The sequence below is a fragment of the Limulus polyphemus genome, unplaced genomic scaffold (genome assembly GCF_000517525.1).
Source record: "Limulus polyphemus unplaced genomic scaffold, Limulus_polyphemus-2.1.2 Scaffold2982, whole genome shotgun sequence".
Lineage (NCBI taxonomy): Eukaryota > Metazoa > Arthropoda > Merostomata > Xiphosura > Limulidae > Limulus > Limulus polyphemus.
In genome coordinates, this window is record NW_013668592.1 from 112633 (window position 1) to 128731 (window position 16099).

The 16099-nt window shown below is 30.3% G+C and overlaps 1 protein-coding gene across 2 annotated transcripts in view; it reads left to right on the forward strand.

Moving 5' to 3' along the window:
• LOC106468372 (transcription factor E2F4-like) overlaps positions 1-16099 on the forward strand; it is a 33762-nt gene that overhangs the window by 12031 nt on the left and 5632 nt on the right. For both annotated transcript variants that reach the window (XM_013928790.2, XM_022396716.1), the window contains 6 exons: positions 5220-5330; positions 6826-7008; positions 8779-8938; positions 10301-10375; positions 11906-11950; positions 12700-15976. In XM_013928790.2, the coding sequence (XP_013784244.1) occupies positions 5220-5330; positions 6826-7008; positions 8779-8938; positions 10301-10375; positions 11906-11950; positions 12700-12815 (690 nt within the window). In that variant the 3' untranslated portion in view covers positions 12816-15976. The remainder of the gene's footprint in view (positions 1-5219; positions 5331-6825; positions 7009-8778; positions 8939-10300; positions 10376-11905; positions 11951-12699; positions 15977-16099) is intronic.

The following is a 16099-nucleotide window of genomic DNA, read 5'->3' on the forward strand; positions in this document are numbered from 1 at the left end:
TTTTTTTTTTTTTTTTTAATCTTTTTTTCGGTTATAAAGGACTGTCACTCATAGACTTCTTGAGTAAAGCAGATGAGGATTTCTGCCCATTCCTACTGACCTATGATTCTTCCAATCGAGATATTTTTGCTTTACAAAATAGGGAATTGCAAACACCCATTGCACTGTCTCCGGTGTGTCATTCCTCCGGACTCCCCTATGCGTTTTGCCTCCCTTTCTTCTGGTGGAGCACGGGAGTCCTTGCCGTTTCTGGTTCCCAGTTGCTGGAGTGGTGGACTGAGGATGTTCCTCCTGATTGGGTTTTGTATAACAAATAAAGTCAGTCTTTATATATCATGTGTACCCACTCAGCCAGAAGAGGGCTCTCATTGTTATACTCATTACCACACAATGATTATAAAATAACATAATCTTCAAGATCCAAGGTGCTTCCCCCAGATGTTTTTGCCCAGGTAGACTTGTTGATCAAAAATTCCTTATGCAAGGTGTTTTCACTGAGTATTTTCTGCCTGGATGGAGACAGCACTTGGCATAGTCCGATATACTCCAAGGCACTTCTCCTGTATTTTTTTTGCCCGGGTGGACCATACTCGGTTTATCATATGTTGCACACCTGTTCTTTCAGTGTGGCCTCTTTCTGCTTGCTTGGATATTGGTGTTTCTTCACCAGCCCCTCCACCTTTGCAATGTGGGATTCTAGCTTTGGGTGAGAGTAGTTTCAGAAGTTAACATTTTCTTGCACTGAAAATGTAATTTTGATAGGTACTTACCTCATCTCATCCACTTCCCACTCTTCCTCCACACTGATATTCTGGTGTTTCTGGTTTGTACCTGCCAATTCTCAAAAGTCAGGATTACTCTAGAATAGTAGAGGGAGCTAGCAGCACTATTATATAGGGAGCAGTATGATTGGAGGAGGGTAGTCATATGTTCTGAAATGACATGAAACTGATGGGGTACAAAAGACTGGTGCGCTGTTAGCAAAAAATGTTAGGAATGCTTAGAGGGCAGTTGAGGATTGAGTTAGCTTTAGAAGAGGAGGTAAATACCTATTGGAAATGCGTTTTCAGTGTAAGAAAATGTTAACTTACTCTTGTATTTTATTTCTAGATTGATGGAAATTGTAACAATAAACTACAACTGTTTATCCTAAATATCTTGAAGGTTGTAACAGTATACATCTGTTTATAATTAGATTTTATTGTCTTTTGGCAAGCTAATAATTCTGCCACACATGTTGTAAATCACTCAGCAAATATGTATTGAATTACCTAAAGAACTTGCGAGTATACCTTGTGAAGAAATTTTTTCATTATCTTTCCTAGACTAACTTAATAAATTTTTAATCTTTGCATTTTAGATACTTTTATAACAATTAATAAAGAATATACAGGAAAAATATGAAATATGGTAATTACCTGTGTCCTCTTTCATTTTTTATCGATTGTTGATGTAAGCTAACCTACTTTTTATACTGATGATATTAGTACACTAAATAATTTTTCTTTAATTAAGTAATGCACCTAAGAATAGAATAAGATGCACAAAACAAATAATCTTCTATAACTATCATAACATATCTGGCTTTTTAACTATGCGATAAGAGGCCCTATCGATACTGATAGCTAGGGGTCAGAGGACATGTCATCACTTTTGTAGACTTACATTCAAAATTGTATTGAATTACTATTTTAGGAATGTATGTCTATAAACTTAGTATTAAATCATAGTTTTAATTCAAATTTTAGTATTATACATTAGTTAATTACTTAATTTGAAAGTAAATATCAATTTTTGTGTATCTTCTAGGTTTTTTTATGATGCTCACAATACATTGTCTATAGTTTCATACGAATTATAAAGTCAAATTTCTGATACTGGCAAGCTAGAGTATAAAATAAGAACATCCTACCTTTACTATTTGCTGAGATATCATAATATTTATTGAATCCACCATATTGGCTTTGCCCACCACTTCATCATTTGAGAAGGCTTGTTTATCTACTCCTGCTTTTTTATACCTGTAAGTTTATAACCAATTGCAAGCTCTACATTTCTTCTACGTAATTCTGTTAGTCTTTCTAAGTTATTTATGAGAGAAAAGCTCTTTTATTGTTGGAGAGTTTGAAGTATTATGATCAATGCTATTTTCTGAACAGAAATTAGATTTTTTTAGACCAAAATACAGCATGGTTAGGAAGCCTGATAAATTACAATAGATTTTTGTGATATCGGTATAGTCATTTATAATTTTTTTGTATCCAAAAATGCATATATAGAGTGTACAAAAATTATTTTTTTTCTACATGGACACTCCCTAGTGGCACAACGGTATGTCTGTGGACTTACAACCCTAGAAACTGGGTTTTGATACCTGTGGTGGTCAGAGCACAGATAGCCCATTGTGTAGCTTTGTGCTTAATTCCAAACAAACAAACTACATGGACATGTGAATTTGGACAAGGCTTACGATGAGGGTTAGCAAGTGCAACTCACGAGTGCAAAAAAAAACACACTTCAAAACATCGTAAGTAGTGGAGATCATTGTTTTCTGAATCTTTTTTATTTACTATTCCATATTTTGAGAAAAATAACTAAAATTTAAATAATTATTTGGAAATAGTAATTATGTATATATATACAAGATATTGGAAACTGTGCATTTATTGGTTACTGTGTAAGTATGGTAAAATAAGAAACAGTATGTTCATAAGCACTTTCACGCCTATTTTACCACTAAATCCCACCCACCCAAGTTTATTGGATCAGATACAACTTTGTACCGAGTCATATCATAAATGTTTTCTTTCACTTTTCTATAGTACTTTATACAGTTCTTGTTGCAACTACTGTACTGTGTAAACAAGCTGATAAATCCTACCCCATTGTGTTTTCAGAGCTGGAATTTGAAAAGACTTTGTAGGAAATGTCAGCTTATTGACTACCATTCAAATACCTACCAAGTTTATTGGATCAGCCCAGACTTCCTACAAAGCCATAGCATAAACATTTTATAATACTTTAGACAATTCTTGTTGTAACCATTATACTGTCAACAATTTGATAAATCCTATCCCACTGTGTTTTCAAAGCAGGGAAAGTTCTGGGAATTGTCCTGCAAAAGCTTATTTAATATTGATGGTGTCAAAGTACAGTAACACCTGAACAGGGATGGTGATTCATTGCTTTATATTTGGCAGGTTTCCAATTCATCCGCTAACAGTAGAATAAGCATAGGTGTAAAGATTAGAAGAAACTCTCAGGAGATTTACTTTGGAACTTCATTGTCTGTACTGAAAAGAACAGACAGTACTATTCATTTTGTTTCTTTAATTTCTAAGCCATCTGCTAGCATTAATATAACTACAGAAAATAAGTGTGAAAAGGTGAGAAGCGTAAACTCTGACCATAAGTACTTTGAAATTTTGTGATTAATACTAACAATACTATACATTTTATTTTGCACTTGCTTCCTTTATTTTTCATTATACTTTGATTACTTACCTACAATGTTACAGTAAAGAAAATAACAGATAAAATATAAAGCTTTGCTAAGAATAAAAATGTTTGATATTTAATTACGATATTTTCTATTTTCCATTTGTTTTTGCTACTTACTATTATAAAAGTAACTGTAATGTAAAAAATAGAAACTTATTAGGTAAGATAATGAAAGAAAAGTAATAAAAATCTTCATGGGGTATACATGCCAGCAGCTTGTGCGTTATGCTATTCAAAATTTTGAAATTGTGTTGAGGTATTTTTAGTTAGACACAATTCAAAGGTCAATAAAACAAAAATTAATAAATATAAATAGATGTATACTGTTATGAGATTTAAGCTATTTAGAATAAACACTTGTGGTTTCCTGTTACAATTTGCAGTTATTCTAAAACAAAAAAAAGAGGTAATTTAGATTCATTTTCTAATTTTTATGATGATTACGAGGTCGGTCAAATCGACCAACACCATATAGAATTAGCATTGATAAAATAACATTAAATATAAAGTTTTACTCAAAATAATGCTTGATGATTACCTACCTAGAAGGATATATAGAGATTATGCAAATGAAACTTGACAATTTTTGGATAAAGAAAAGTATTTTTAATCTGAAAATCAAAATTACTTTGCACGTTGGATAGTCAACATTCTGAAAGAAAAAATTCACGGACAAATCTTTATATAAAATCTTTACTGATATTTTGTGTATGAAAGCCTTGTAATGTTTATTAATAATCTGCAAAAGTTTGTAAAGATGCACTTACATTATCAAAAATTATAGTATGATTATTCTCATGGATACTTTCATGGTTACGAGCCTATATTCGTAGGGTTAAATATTTAGCTAGGCTTGTTGATGTGAATACTACAAGAGAAATTTTCAAAGTGGAAGTGAAATAGACAATACCCTGTACAGAAACAACATAATATAAAATACATCATTCGATAGATTAAAACTTTGACTTTCTATTGGTTACAAATAATATAGTATAAAATGTTAGAGAGAATTATTGGTAATTTGGGAAAGAGAGGGTGTGACAGGTGGGTGTGGCAAGTGGATATAATTTTCTAGTATATGACTCCGTAAACAAATGAGATTAAAGGCTATAAAATTATTCTTTGCCTTAGTAATATCTATATTGTAATGAGGAATTTATGCTAAATTCTGTACTTCCCAGAGGGGTGATAAAAAGAAAAGGAGGAAGACCTAGAGAATGTCATGATTCTCATACTAGGGGAGGTTGAGGATTTTTGAAAATATTTCCTTATGAAATTAAGAACTTAAAAGTTCTATTAAAATTTGATTTATTAACTATGACTTGATGTCAAATTTATTCATACACAATGAAATTCAAGTAGCTTAATTATATTTTGAATGTAACTCTCTAAACGGTCGTGATGTGCACGTTAACCTATTCATAGAAAGGGGGTTAAACTAGAAAGCTTTTAACAAGAGTCTAAAGTTTTATGACAAAGCATTTCTGCTGTTTGTGTTACAGATTATGCTAGTTGAAAAAGTTTTCATACAAAACTAATGTAAATTAGCTACAGGATAAACTACTCCTATGTTTTGCATGTTGTTAAACCATAATGTTAATCTTATCATGCTTTAATTATTTTATTAATTTTGGAAAACTTTAAACCATTATTGTAATTGAGTACATGACTTTAAGCCCAAACTGATAAGAGATGGATTTGTGGTGTGTCTTTTATAGCATGGAACACAGAAGAAGAAATATCAGATACATTTGAAGTCAAATTCTGGACCTATTAATGTTCTACTTGTGAACAAGGAGAGTGCATCATCAAGTCCTGTTATAGTTCAGGTGGGGTAGTTGAGTTTTTAATTGTGCTAGGTAAATTCTATTTGTGTGAAAAGTTCAAATATTCTAAGGCATATGTGAATGCTTTTACAACTTACTTGAAATTAAAACACAATCTGTAAATTCAAATACTAGATTTAAGGTGTCACTTTCCAGGCCACAGCATGCAAGTTTAACTCTAAACTTGGTTACTATCACTTGTATTGTGTTTGGTGAAATGTGTAGATGGAGCTATTATGATGTACTGTAGAATTTTGTTTGTGGCTATTGAGAACTTGTTCTGAAGAAACAGTTATAAGTAAGAATAGGAAAAATTAGTCATAGAAGTGGAATAAACCAACCAGTCAGATGAGTATCACTGGTTTCTATTTTATGTTGTGTAAATGTGTAGAGAAAACAAAAAAGTTATATGTTCTATAAATTTGGAAGGAAAGCCATTGTAAAAAAGGTTATATAAACATAAAAGTAAAATAATGAAATAATTATAAAAAATCTCGAGCATATTTTGAAACAAATGTAATTAATAATGCATTGTGTCATGACTGAAACTATATTCACATTCTCATAGATTTCATATAATATTTAATCAGAATTACCATACAACTTATATTTTAGAAAATTTTAACAATTTTTGCATTTGTTGTACTTTAACCCTTTTACTGCGGCTGGGATCCCCTGGTGGGACAGCGGTAAGTCTTCGGATTTACAATGCTCAAATCAGGGGTTCGATTTCCCCTTGATGGACACAGCAGATAGACTGATGTGGCTTTGCTAAAAAAAAACACACGATTCTTTTAATTTTATGCACATATGTTGATTTTAATATTCCAGTAGTATTACTAAAAGTTTTTTTTCTTTGCTACAAGAAAACACATTCACTGCAACTGGGACATATATTTCCCAGTGCACTAGGAAATATATGTCCCAGCTGCAGTGAATGGGTTAATAAATATACATGCAAGATTGGTTAATCGGCTTCAGCATTAATGTACAGTAATCAAACATTTTTGTAAATATAGTTCATTAAATTTAATGGTAACTGTAATGGTATTACAGTAATAAGAAACTAACGTAGTATTTACTACACAACTGAATATTTTGTAAGCAACTATGTAAGAACTAAGAAAAGTTTCTGCTTGCATAACATGGTACTTGTGAATATGTGTAAATTAGGGGTAAAAAAGTCATTTGTTCCAACATTGTGCAAAACTAATCTTCCTATGTAAAGTTTCTAGAGCTAATAACATTCTTGAAGTTGATAGTTTTATGGTTTGCACTATGTTTCTAATAACTATATATGTAACAAAACACTGAAATATTAGACAATTGTATTTTTTTCTCTCTCCTTTATTAATATGTGAAATTTTTATAGTTTGAAATATTTTGTGAAAATATTCACACTGTTTATCAAAAGGTTAAGTTTTGCCTAATGCTATAATTAAAGTAGTTTTTTAAGCTGAACAAGCAAAAAGTTAGAATTGTAAATTGTTAAAAACAGGTCCCTCCCTTTTGTGAAGATCCACCTGATGCTTCATCAAACACAAATTTAGAAGACAGTAGCCTTATGATTTCTGCTTTATCACAAGAGCAAGTAACACCACCTCCAAACACTCGTGCTTCTACCCGACAGACACGACAACAACAAACCTCAGTGCCAAAACCTACAGCAGAAACAACAGAGGTGGGTTTATTGTCTTTGAAACTGAAAACCATCAGTAGCAATAAGAGTATTTTTTAATTATGTGTAAAGAAAAGCAGGTTTCCTATCTAATATTATTTGTGACAAAAGACAGAAATCGCTTTTCAGTTTTTTCTTTTGCCACTTACGATCATAATATTTAGCATTTAACTCTTGGCACTCATTAATTTTGCACCCTGTTTAAATGTTATAAAGGACCCTGTAACCAACAAATTCTTAGGCCCACAAACAATTTGCTATGTAAATAGTTTAGATAACTGTTTGTAAAAAAACTGATCTAATTCAAAGATTAACCATCTGTACATGGTCTCGATCTTGGATCTTTGAAGCTATACATACTAACTTTTACTATAACTCTGAATTTACCTAGTATATCCTTGTAATTTGGTAAGCCTGTAGTAAACATTAAAGATCTGTAGTATACAAAAAAATAATAATTTTTAATGAAGTATTTTTTACTTAAGATCTATGTAAATTTCTGAAGCCATTCTTTCCTACATCTTCTTCAGTTTCACGAATTTGAGTGTCTAAAAAGAATTTGTGGTGCTTTCAAATATGCATTTTAGGACAAGCAAAGTATATTAGTCACTAGAATGGAATTTAGTTTAATTGCTAAAACTATTGACATGCAAGTCCAGATGTGTTTTCAAGATATCAGTGCAATCTTTCCAGTGTTTTTCCAAGGCTTGAAAAGCCCGGAAAATTATACTTTTGTATAAAAAGTCATGAATGTTTTTGTTTTGTATAACTATAAAATTAGTAAAATACTAGTTCTTGTTTTATTTGAACTCAAGTTTTTTGTGTGTACAAAAAAGAACCTGATGTTTTCCAGTACTTTATATTACTAGCAAGTAAAGAAAAACTTTTCAAAAAAGGAAGTAAATGTAGAGATAGCTAATATCAATCCTTCAATAACAATGCAAACAAGATAGTAGGGATAGTAGATATATAGGGATGATGCAAATGCCTTCACTGCTATCTTGTTTGCTTGTTTTTTTAATGCAGTGTTTCAACAGACATAGGAAGGTTGTATTGATAACAAAGTTCTAAAAAGAATGAGGTTCCAAGTGTAATATTTATTATTTATCTATTATTGGCTGGTAATTCTTGTTTCACCCTGCACTTAACCCTTTTAAAGGAACACCAAATTTCTGTGAGAAAGCTAACTTTAAAGGGGTAATAATAACATCATATACGCTAGAATTATGATGTTTTTTTAATTACTACTAGTTAATTATACTTATAAAAGTGGATACTCCATTTGAAACTATGTCATCTCAGTGAATTTGGTTGACACCATTGTTTTAGTTTTGAGTTATCATGTAATAAAAATGAAGAGGAAAAGAACAAGAAATTCAAACTTATTGTTATGATATTTACAGACATTCCCAGAACTTGTGACTCGGTCATTACATAGATGTTGTTATAAAAGGAAACACTGTATAGTATTGTAAAGTTCTGATGACCTATTGAGGAGTATTTAAAATATCATTTTGATGAACAATCCAAGCCATTCCTACATAGGCAGTGCTTCCACCTGCTTGATACAGTGTAGATGGGAAAAAATTGAATTCCAGAAGCACAGTTTTTTATGAAGCTCTTGAAAAGTATTTACAAAATCTTAAGTTTTAGTTTAATAGGTTGGAATGAACTTTTTAAATATGAAATAACATTGTTTGGTTTTTGGGCAGGTAACGAAACATCTCATTTTAGTACAATTTAAGTAGATCTTTCTCTCCATTTTACTAACAGGAACCTATGGAAGTGCAGGCTACCCCTCTCCCCCCAATCACTCGTATGGCCACAAGGCAGTCGCCAAGGAAGTCTAATCGGCAACTGACTGGTGTTTCTAGTGAAAAGATGGGAAGTTTAGAATCTTTGCAAAAGAACGCTGACGTTAATGTTAAAAAAGGTAAATTAATGTTACCTAAATATATATTAAGAGTAGTGAGATTTCCAGCTTTGTAACTAGAGTTCCATTTAAGTATCCAAGTTTTCCTATTTTTTCTTTAAAGAGTATTTTTGTTGGGCCTAAAATAATTTTGTAAATGAATAAATAAAGGCATTAGTGAAACAAAGATTAGAGTATGTTGCACACCCCTTAAAATCACTAATTGAAATTATTTTTTTATTATATATATATATATATATAGCATTAGGATATGATTTTGAATAACCATTGGTATAAATGAAGAGGCAAAAACATCAAAACATGTACATAAAAAACAAGATAAATATTCTGTGTAACAAATGCACAAATAGATAAACAAAAATTGAGTTCTGAACCTTTCAAATTTTTTCTTTTTGTTTATTGTAGTATTTTTTTGCATTAGTTTTGAGTGTATATAATTTTATCAATAAGCCTCTTTTGGATTATTTTTTGTTTTTACTTCACACTACATCTGTAAGAACTTTTTATTCTTTACACTTTTCTTAAGTGTTGTAATTTTATTCTGATGTACATTGAACAAATAATATGATTCTTTAATTTAAGTCATTAACAAATGAAATGACTTGATGCCTCTAGTTTTATTATCTGTAACATTATGAAACCACATGTTTTACATTAAACTTTCAAACAGACCTTCAGCTTAAATGTACCTGTATACATGATTTTCTTTTTAAAGTATTAAAGCAAAACTTTAGGGAATATTACTACATACTACATTTCTTCTTCAGAACAAAAATTCTTCTTCCAAGCATTGATAAAGCTGTTAATCTGTCTTATAAAAAGTACAGAGTTTATACCTGAGATTTATGAGTTGAAATATGACAAAGAAATGTGCCATTAGCAGCTGTGGTAATGTTTTCTCAAAACAGGACTCGCATGTTTCCAATTTCACTTTCTGCAGCTCTCAATTGGGCTGCTTGTATTTTTATAACTATTTATTTAGTTCATTCGTTCTGTCTAAATATTTAAAGTTTTAGGGTAGTGCTTCTATCATAGGCCAGCACCAACAGAATTATTCAAAATATTTGTTTTTAATCATAAGCAAGCATCCATGAGAAACTATTTATGTATATTATGGATCAATCTGTAGTAATGTAATGGATGTTTTATTATTTGTTATTTAGCTGTAACTAGTTTCTGTTATTTTGAGTTGTCAAATTTGTAACAATATGATATGAAGACGAAATGAATAGTGTAAAAGTGTGTTTACTTTGATGGAGTGAAATGTTTCCTTTGTGTTTTTGTTGTTGTTCTTGTTTCTTCTTCAAGTCACCTGAATGTTTGCATTTACAATAAGTATATGTGTGTTAATTGTCTTATCAGAAGCTAGTACGAGCAGTGGGAGTGTGGAGAAAGAGGTGAAAGAAATTACAGATGACTTCTTAGATCCATCTAAAGGTTTGTTTTGATTAAGAAATATACCAGTAAATATGTCATTACATGAAAATGATTAGTGATACATCAGATATAGGATTCACCAAGCCATATATTTGTTTACTAAACTAAATAATGTCTTTGGACTTATCTCACTAAAAACTGGGTTTTGATACTCCTGGTTAGCAGAGCACAGATAGCCCATTGTGTAGCATTGTGCTTAACTACAAACAAAATAAGATATTTCATTAGGTTGCTCGATATGATGATATTTCTTTATTAGTGACATCTGATAATTACATGACAGTGAATTTATTTGTTGGGGGTTCAGGTCTTTCATTGTGCTTGTAACACTATTTATCAGGATTGTATACAAAAAACCTAGTAAAACACATGAAGACCAAAACTTTAACTTCAAATTAAAAATTTAATCATATTTATTGTATTTTTAGTCACTATGTATGTATGTACAAACAGACAATCCTTAGGAAATGAAACAACTGTTTTTTGTTTTTTTTCCTAACACCTTGTTTGTAATTCAGTTATTATAGTTTTAGCATTTTGGAGTATTAATACTCCCTCAACTATGCAGCTCTAATATAAAGTCTAATATAAAGTCATCTTAAATTAATAGTTTGATGAATCTCTTTTCATATTTAATTTTTGAGAATGGTAAGATAAATATAAAGTATAAAGGTACTACATACCGTATTTTTATTATACATATTTATTGAATATATTAGCTTATCCTATAAAAGTTTGATCCTGGTGTAATTATCAAACTATTGAGAAGTAATTATCAAACTATTTAACTACTGAAATTGTTAATAGTAAAATATTCAACTGTTTTATTTTTACTTTTATAAAAAAAATTAGTTCCATTGTCCAACATGTGTATGAAAAATATTTGATTTACATGAAAATATAGGTTAAAAAACATAATTATCTGAGTGTATTTAACTGAATATATAGAAGATTAATAAAATACAAAATTCTTCATTTGCTCTTTTACCTTTCTTATTAAATTTTTAACATTGCAAACTTTTGAAAATGATAGTCTTCTTTTTTTTTGCTAATATGCAAATTATACTCAAAGTTTTCATAAAAATATTTACGAGTAATTTTTATAAAACACTTCACAGTGAAATAGACTTAATGCACCAAAAATAGAATTGACACAAATGAACTCAAATATTTTTATTTCACCAAACCAAAATTTGACATAATGTTACATCATTTGACTGAATATTTTATTTTGGGGCTAAACTGGATGGAATGTGACCAATATTTTATTATACCAGTTTTGGTGCATCACTATATATGATTGTGTTCTTTGTCTTAAATAAAGTGTTCTCAGTATTACTAATATTTGGATAGTTTTTCATTTGTAACTTACGTCCAGTGTAGAATCTCAATAGATAAAATAGTGCCTCTTTATGACTTTGAGAAAAGTAACTGATTATACCTGGACATGTTTATTTTTGTGCATTAATTTTTGTAATAAGCTAGTGTAAACATTATTTCAAGAAATATTCTTCACATATTCTGTTGCAGCAACCATTGATGAAGATTTTCTTGATGAATTGATATCCTCAGAAAGTAAGGTTTAATTTAATTGTTTTCTTTCAAACATGTAGATCACAAATAAAAAGTTACAATTTCACCTTTTCTAAAAATTATAAATTTACAAAATTTGCATAAAAAATGCTACTTTCTATGTACAGTAAAAAGTAAACTTTTACACTTTTTTGTCTTAAAAAATTTAAGAAAATTGCATGCTTTAAATTGTATGGATTAGTGCAAAATTGTTATTGGTCTAACCAATTCAGTGCTTCTTAGAATGCTAGGTTGGTTTTTGAACTGATTTAGAAAGTTATCAGTAAACAAGAATGTTATCTTTGTGTGATGTTTAGAACTAAAGGTACCAGTCTTATAATTTTTATTTCATGAAACTGTAAAAAAAAATAATGAAAACTAAGGATTTCAAAATTGAAGCCACTAAACCATCTGACTTCTTAATGTATATTGAAGTAGGTGTGTTGATTAGTTTTTGTGCACTGCTCAAACTAAGTAATTTAATTTCTGTGTATTTATTATTACTTGGCTATCTTTGAGAGTTTTATAAACAAATATTTTTTTCTCTTTCACATTTTAATTATTTTATTTTATATTAATGATGGTATTATTATTATTATTATGGTAGGAAAAATTCTGGAGTTATACAAGTATATCAAATTTTCTACTAAGTATTTGAAAAGATTTGTTACAAACTAATACTGTACTTTACATGGTTATTTTTATTACTCTTTTTCTTGTTGTTGTTATTAATATTTTATTTTTTCTTGTAGTGTTTTCACCGTTATTGAGGCTTAGTCCACCTCCCAGTGATCGAGACTACTGCTTCAACCTCTGTGACAATGAGGGTGTTTGTGATCTGTTTGATGTGCATATGATCCCCTTCTGATTCACTGTTTGAACCAAAACTGATTTCAGTGTATTTATTAACATCTACTGTACACTACATTTGAACTTAATTCATTCTGGTGATTGAACACACAGCTCTAACATCTGTCTTGGTCATTTTGGTCTCTGTGTGACATACTGTTTTATAAAGGTTTGTTAGCTCAAGTCCTGTTTCGTCAATTTTCCATCCAGTTTGGATTGCTGAATAAAAGTATGCTCTGATCAATGATATGAACAACAGAACTTGATATATTAGTTCTAGCATTATTAACACTTGACACAAGTGCTTCAAAACTATTATTTTGATATGTTCAAGTCAGGCATTCAAACTTGAACTAATCTGTTTTCACCTGTCACTGGTACTTGACATGATCACTTCAAGTATCATCCTGACTGCTTGATAAGTATTGACAACCAGGATGCTCTATGTTAATGATGTGAAAATTAGCTCTATTTTACAGTTAAGAAAGTTTTCCATCAAATGAACAGTTTGAGAACCAAATGTTATTCAGATTGATTTGTATAGCTTGTTTTGTAAACAATTATTTAGTATATATATATACTGTTAGAGTTATTGATATTTGTTTCTTACAAGTCACAGATTTACTTTTTTGCCATGTGTAGTAAGTGAACTTAATTTGTACATTAACTAATGAAGTGGTAACCGGTTTTTAATTTTTGAAAGTTTAACCTTAAGTTTATTTAATCAACAGTTTTGTTATAATGACAAGTTGTATTAACTACTTCATGAAATGAATGCCTCATCATGTGTAAAGCTTTAGGTTTCCTCGACTTGATGTGGTGAAATAATTTAGCTATCTGATGTAGACTTTCTGTTATCCATGGAGCAAGATGTTATATATATGTGCAACAAGTATAGTTAGGGTATAGTTTTGGATTGTAATTTTTGTTATCAGAGCACTTGAGTCTTTTTTTTTTTCTTCTTCTTTTCTTTATTGTCCTGATTTTAAGCCTACTTTATCAGATTAAGTCTTGTAAAAACAGTGCTAGTGAAAGATGGGTCTCCTTAGACTTAGTGGAAATTAACAAGTAAATTGGACAAACACAAAAAATGAGGTAAGTCACTGAAATAAACTTATCACAAAGCACAGTAAATAAATTAGAAAAAATACAAAATTTTATACAAACATGAGAAATTATTTAAACTTTTTATTTACGTGTATACTTATGTAAATTAACTCTCTATTTCTCAGATATTCCACTTACTTGAAAAATATGTAGGACCAATTTTCAGCATGGGAGATTTAAGTTTTAAATTCCTAATTGTAGTTAGTAATCTAAAATTTGTATTTTCCTTTGGAATATTGTGATAAGTACCTGATCAAATCCTCCTTGTAATACAATATAACCATCTCAAATAAACATACGAACCCTTTTAAAAACATTAAATAATAATACTTTAAAATGATATTGTACAATTATTGGAGTACTGTACTGACATCATGGCTAAGGAGAAATTAAATTTCTCGTTACTTCTTTTAGAGTGTGATAGCAATTAGGAATAAGTAAATAAAGATGTCACTTGGTAGTACAGATAAACTATGTATAGGTCAAACTGTATGCATTAAAAATGACATGATTCATTACTTCATCCCTCATAGCTATGAGTTTGTCATTTAAACGAGCAATCAGTACAGTATCTGTACATGTGAACCTGTATTGTATATGCAATTTGTATGATTGATCTGTGTGTACTTGTGGCCTCAGAACTGAATGCTTAGTATGAAATCAAATTTATTGTTTGACTTGCCGACATAATTTTTAGTAAAAATAAACAACTACAACAGTAAAATGTAATAGATTTTTCTCTCATGATTTCAACAATACATTTAAAATATTTTTAATTAAAAATGCCCACCAGTGGTTTCAATAGTAAGTCTACAAGCTTAAAACTTTAAAAATAGGGTTTTGTTACTTGTGGTGGGCGCAGCACAGATAGCCCATTGTGTAGTTTTGTGCTCAGCAAAAACCAATCAACCAATTAATTAAAACCATAATTAACTTTTAACCTAGACAAGCATTTAAGATATATAATTGTAATTTATTCCTGACAAAAATGCAAAAAAGTTCTGTAAAACTTCAGTGATGATGTAAGCCCTTCAAACTACAACTTAATTATTCAGGTAATGATAACTCTTGCATTGAAAAGTTATTTGCAGACTCAGATATCTTTACAATAGTTGGAGATGTTACTTGTGAGATCAGGCACCATGTAAGTAACTTTGTGATCCCATGTGAAAATACCTACATTGAAGTACCTGATTGTAACATAGACCAGATTGTGCCATTATAAATTGCAAGTAGTTATAATAACATGTTTATCAGTTATACATAAAATGAGTGATTTATTAAAATATTACCTTAGAATTTAAAAAAGTATGGTTATTATTATTATTTTAATATAACTAGGTATGGTCAGTCAGTAATACTAACCCTGCGTCTTGTTAATGTATTAATACTCCAAAGCCAACATAGCTTTATTCTTATTATACATGTACACACACATACCTGAGTTATGTTTTACTTGAAATAGATATACTATCCATAATTTTAACTGTTCCTTCACTTCTGTATTTCTTTGTGTACATACCAGTATCAAGTAACTCACTGATCCTGTCAACTAGTGTATCATTTAAAACTAGTTTATCTGACCATCTATTGACCTGGTGCATAAGTTTGTCACCTAACATCCCACTGATTTGAAGAACCATTATATAGTGTAAAAGTTATTAGTTTAATGAACCATGTCCCAAAAATCCATGCTGGTCTGATGGATTGGTATGATACCTTACTTCCCACTGGTTTGATGAACCATTATACACTAAACCCATTGACATAATGACCTGTGTCTGTCCCAGAAATCCACACTGGCCTAATGAATTGGATTATTTCCTAATATCCCACTGTTTGGTGAGCCATTATACAGGGTAAACCCATTAATCTAATGAACCATGTCTGTACCATAAGCCCACACTGGTTTGATGGATTGGTATGTTACCAAACTTTCCACTGGTGTTATGAACCATTATACAGGGTAAACCCATTAATCTAATGAACCATGTGTGTACCATAAGCCCACACTGGTCTGATGGATTGGTATGTTACCAAACTTTCCACTAGTGTTATGAACCATTATACAGGGTAAACCCATTAATCAACAAGTGTATCATTTAAAACTAGTTTATCTGACCATCTATTGACTTGATGCATAAGTTTGTCACCTAACATCCCACTGGTTTGAAAAACCATTATATAGTGTAAAAC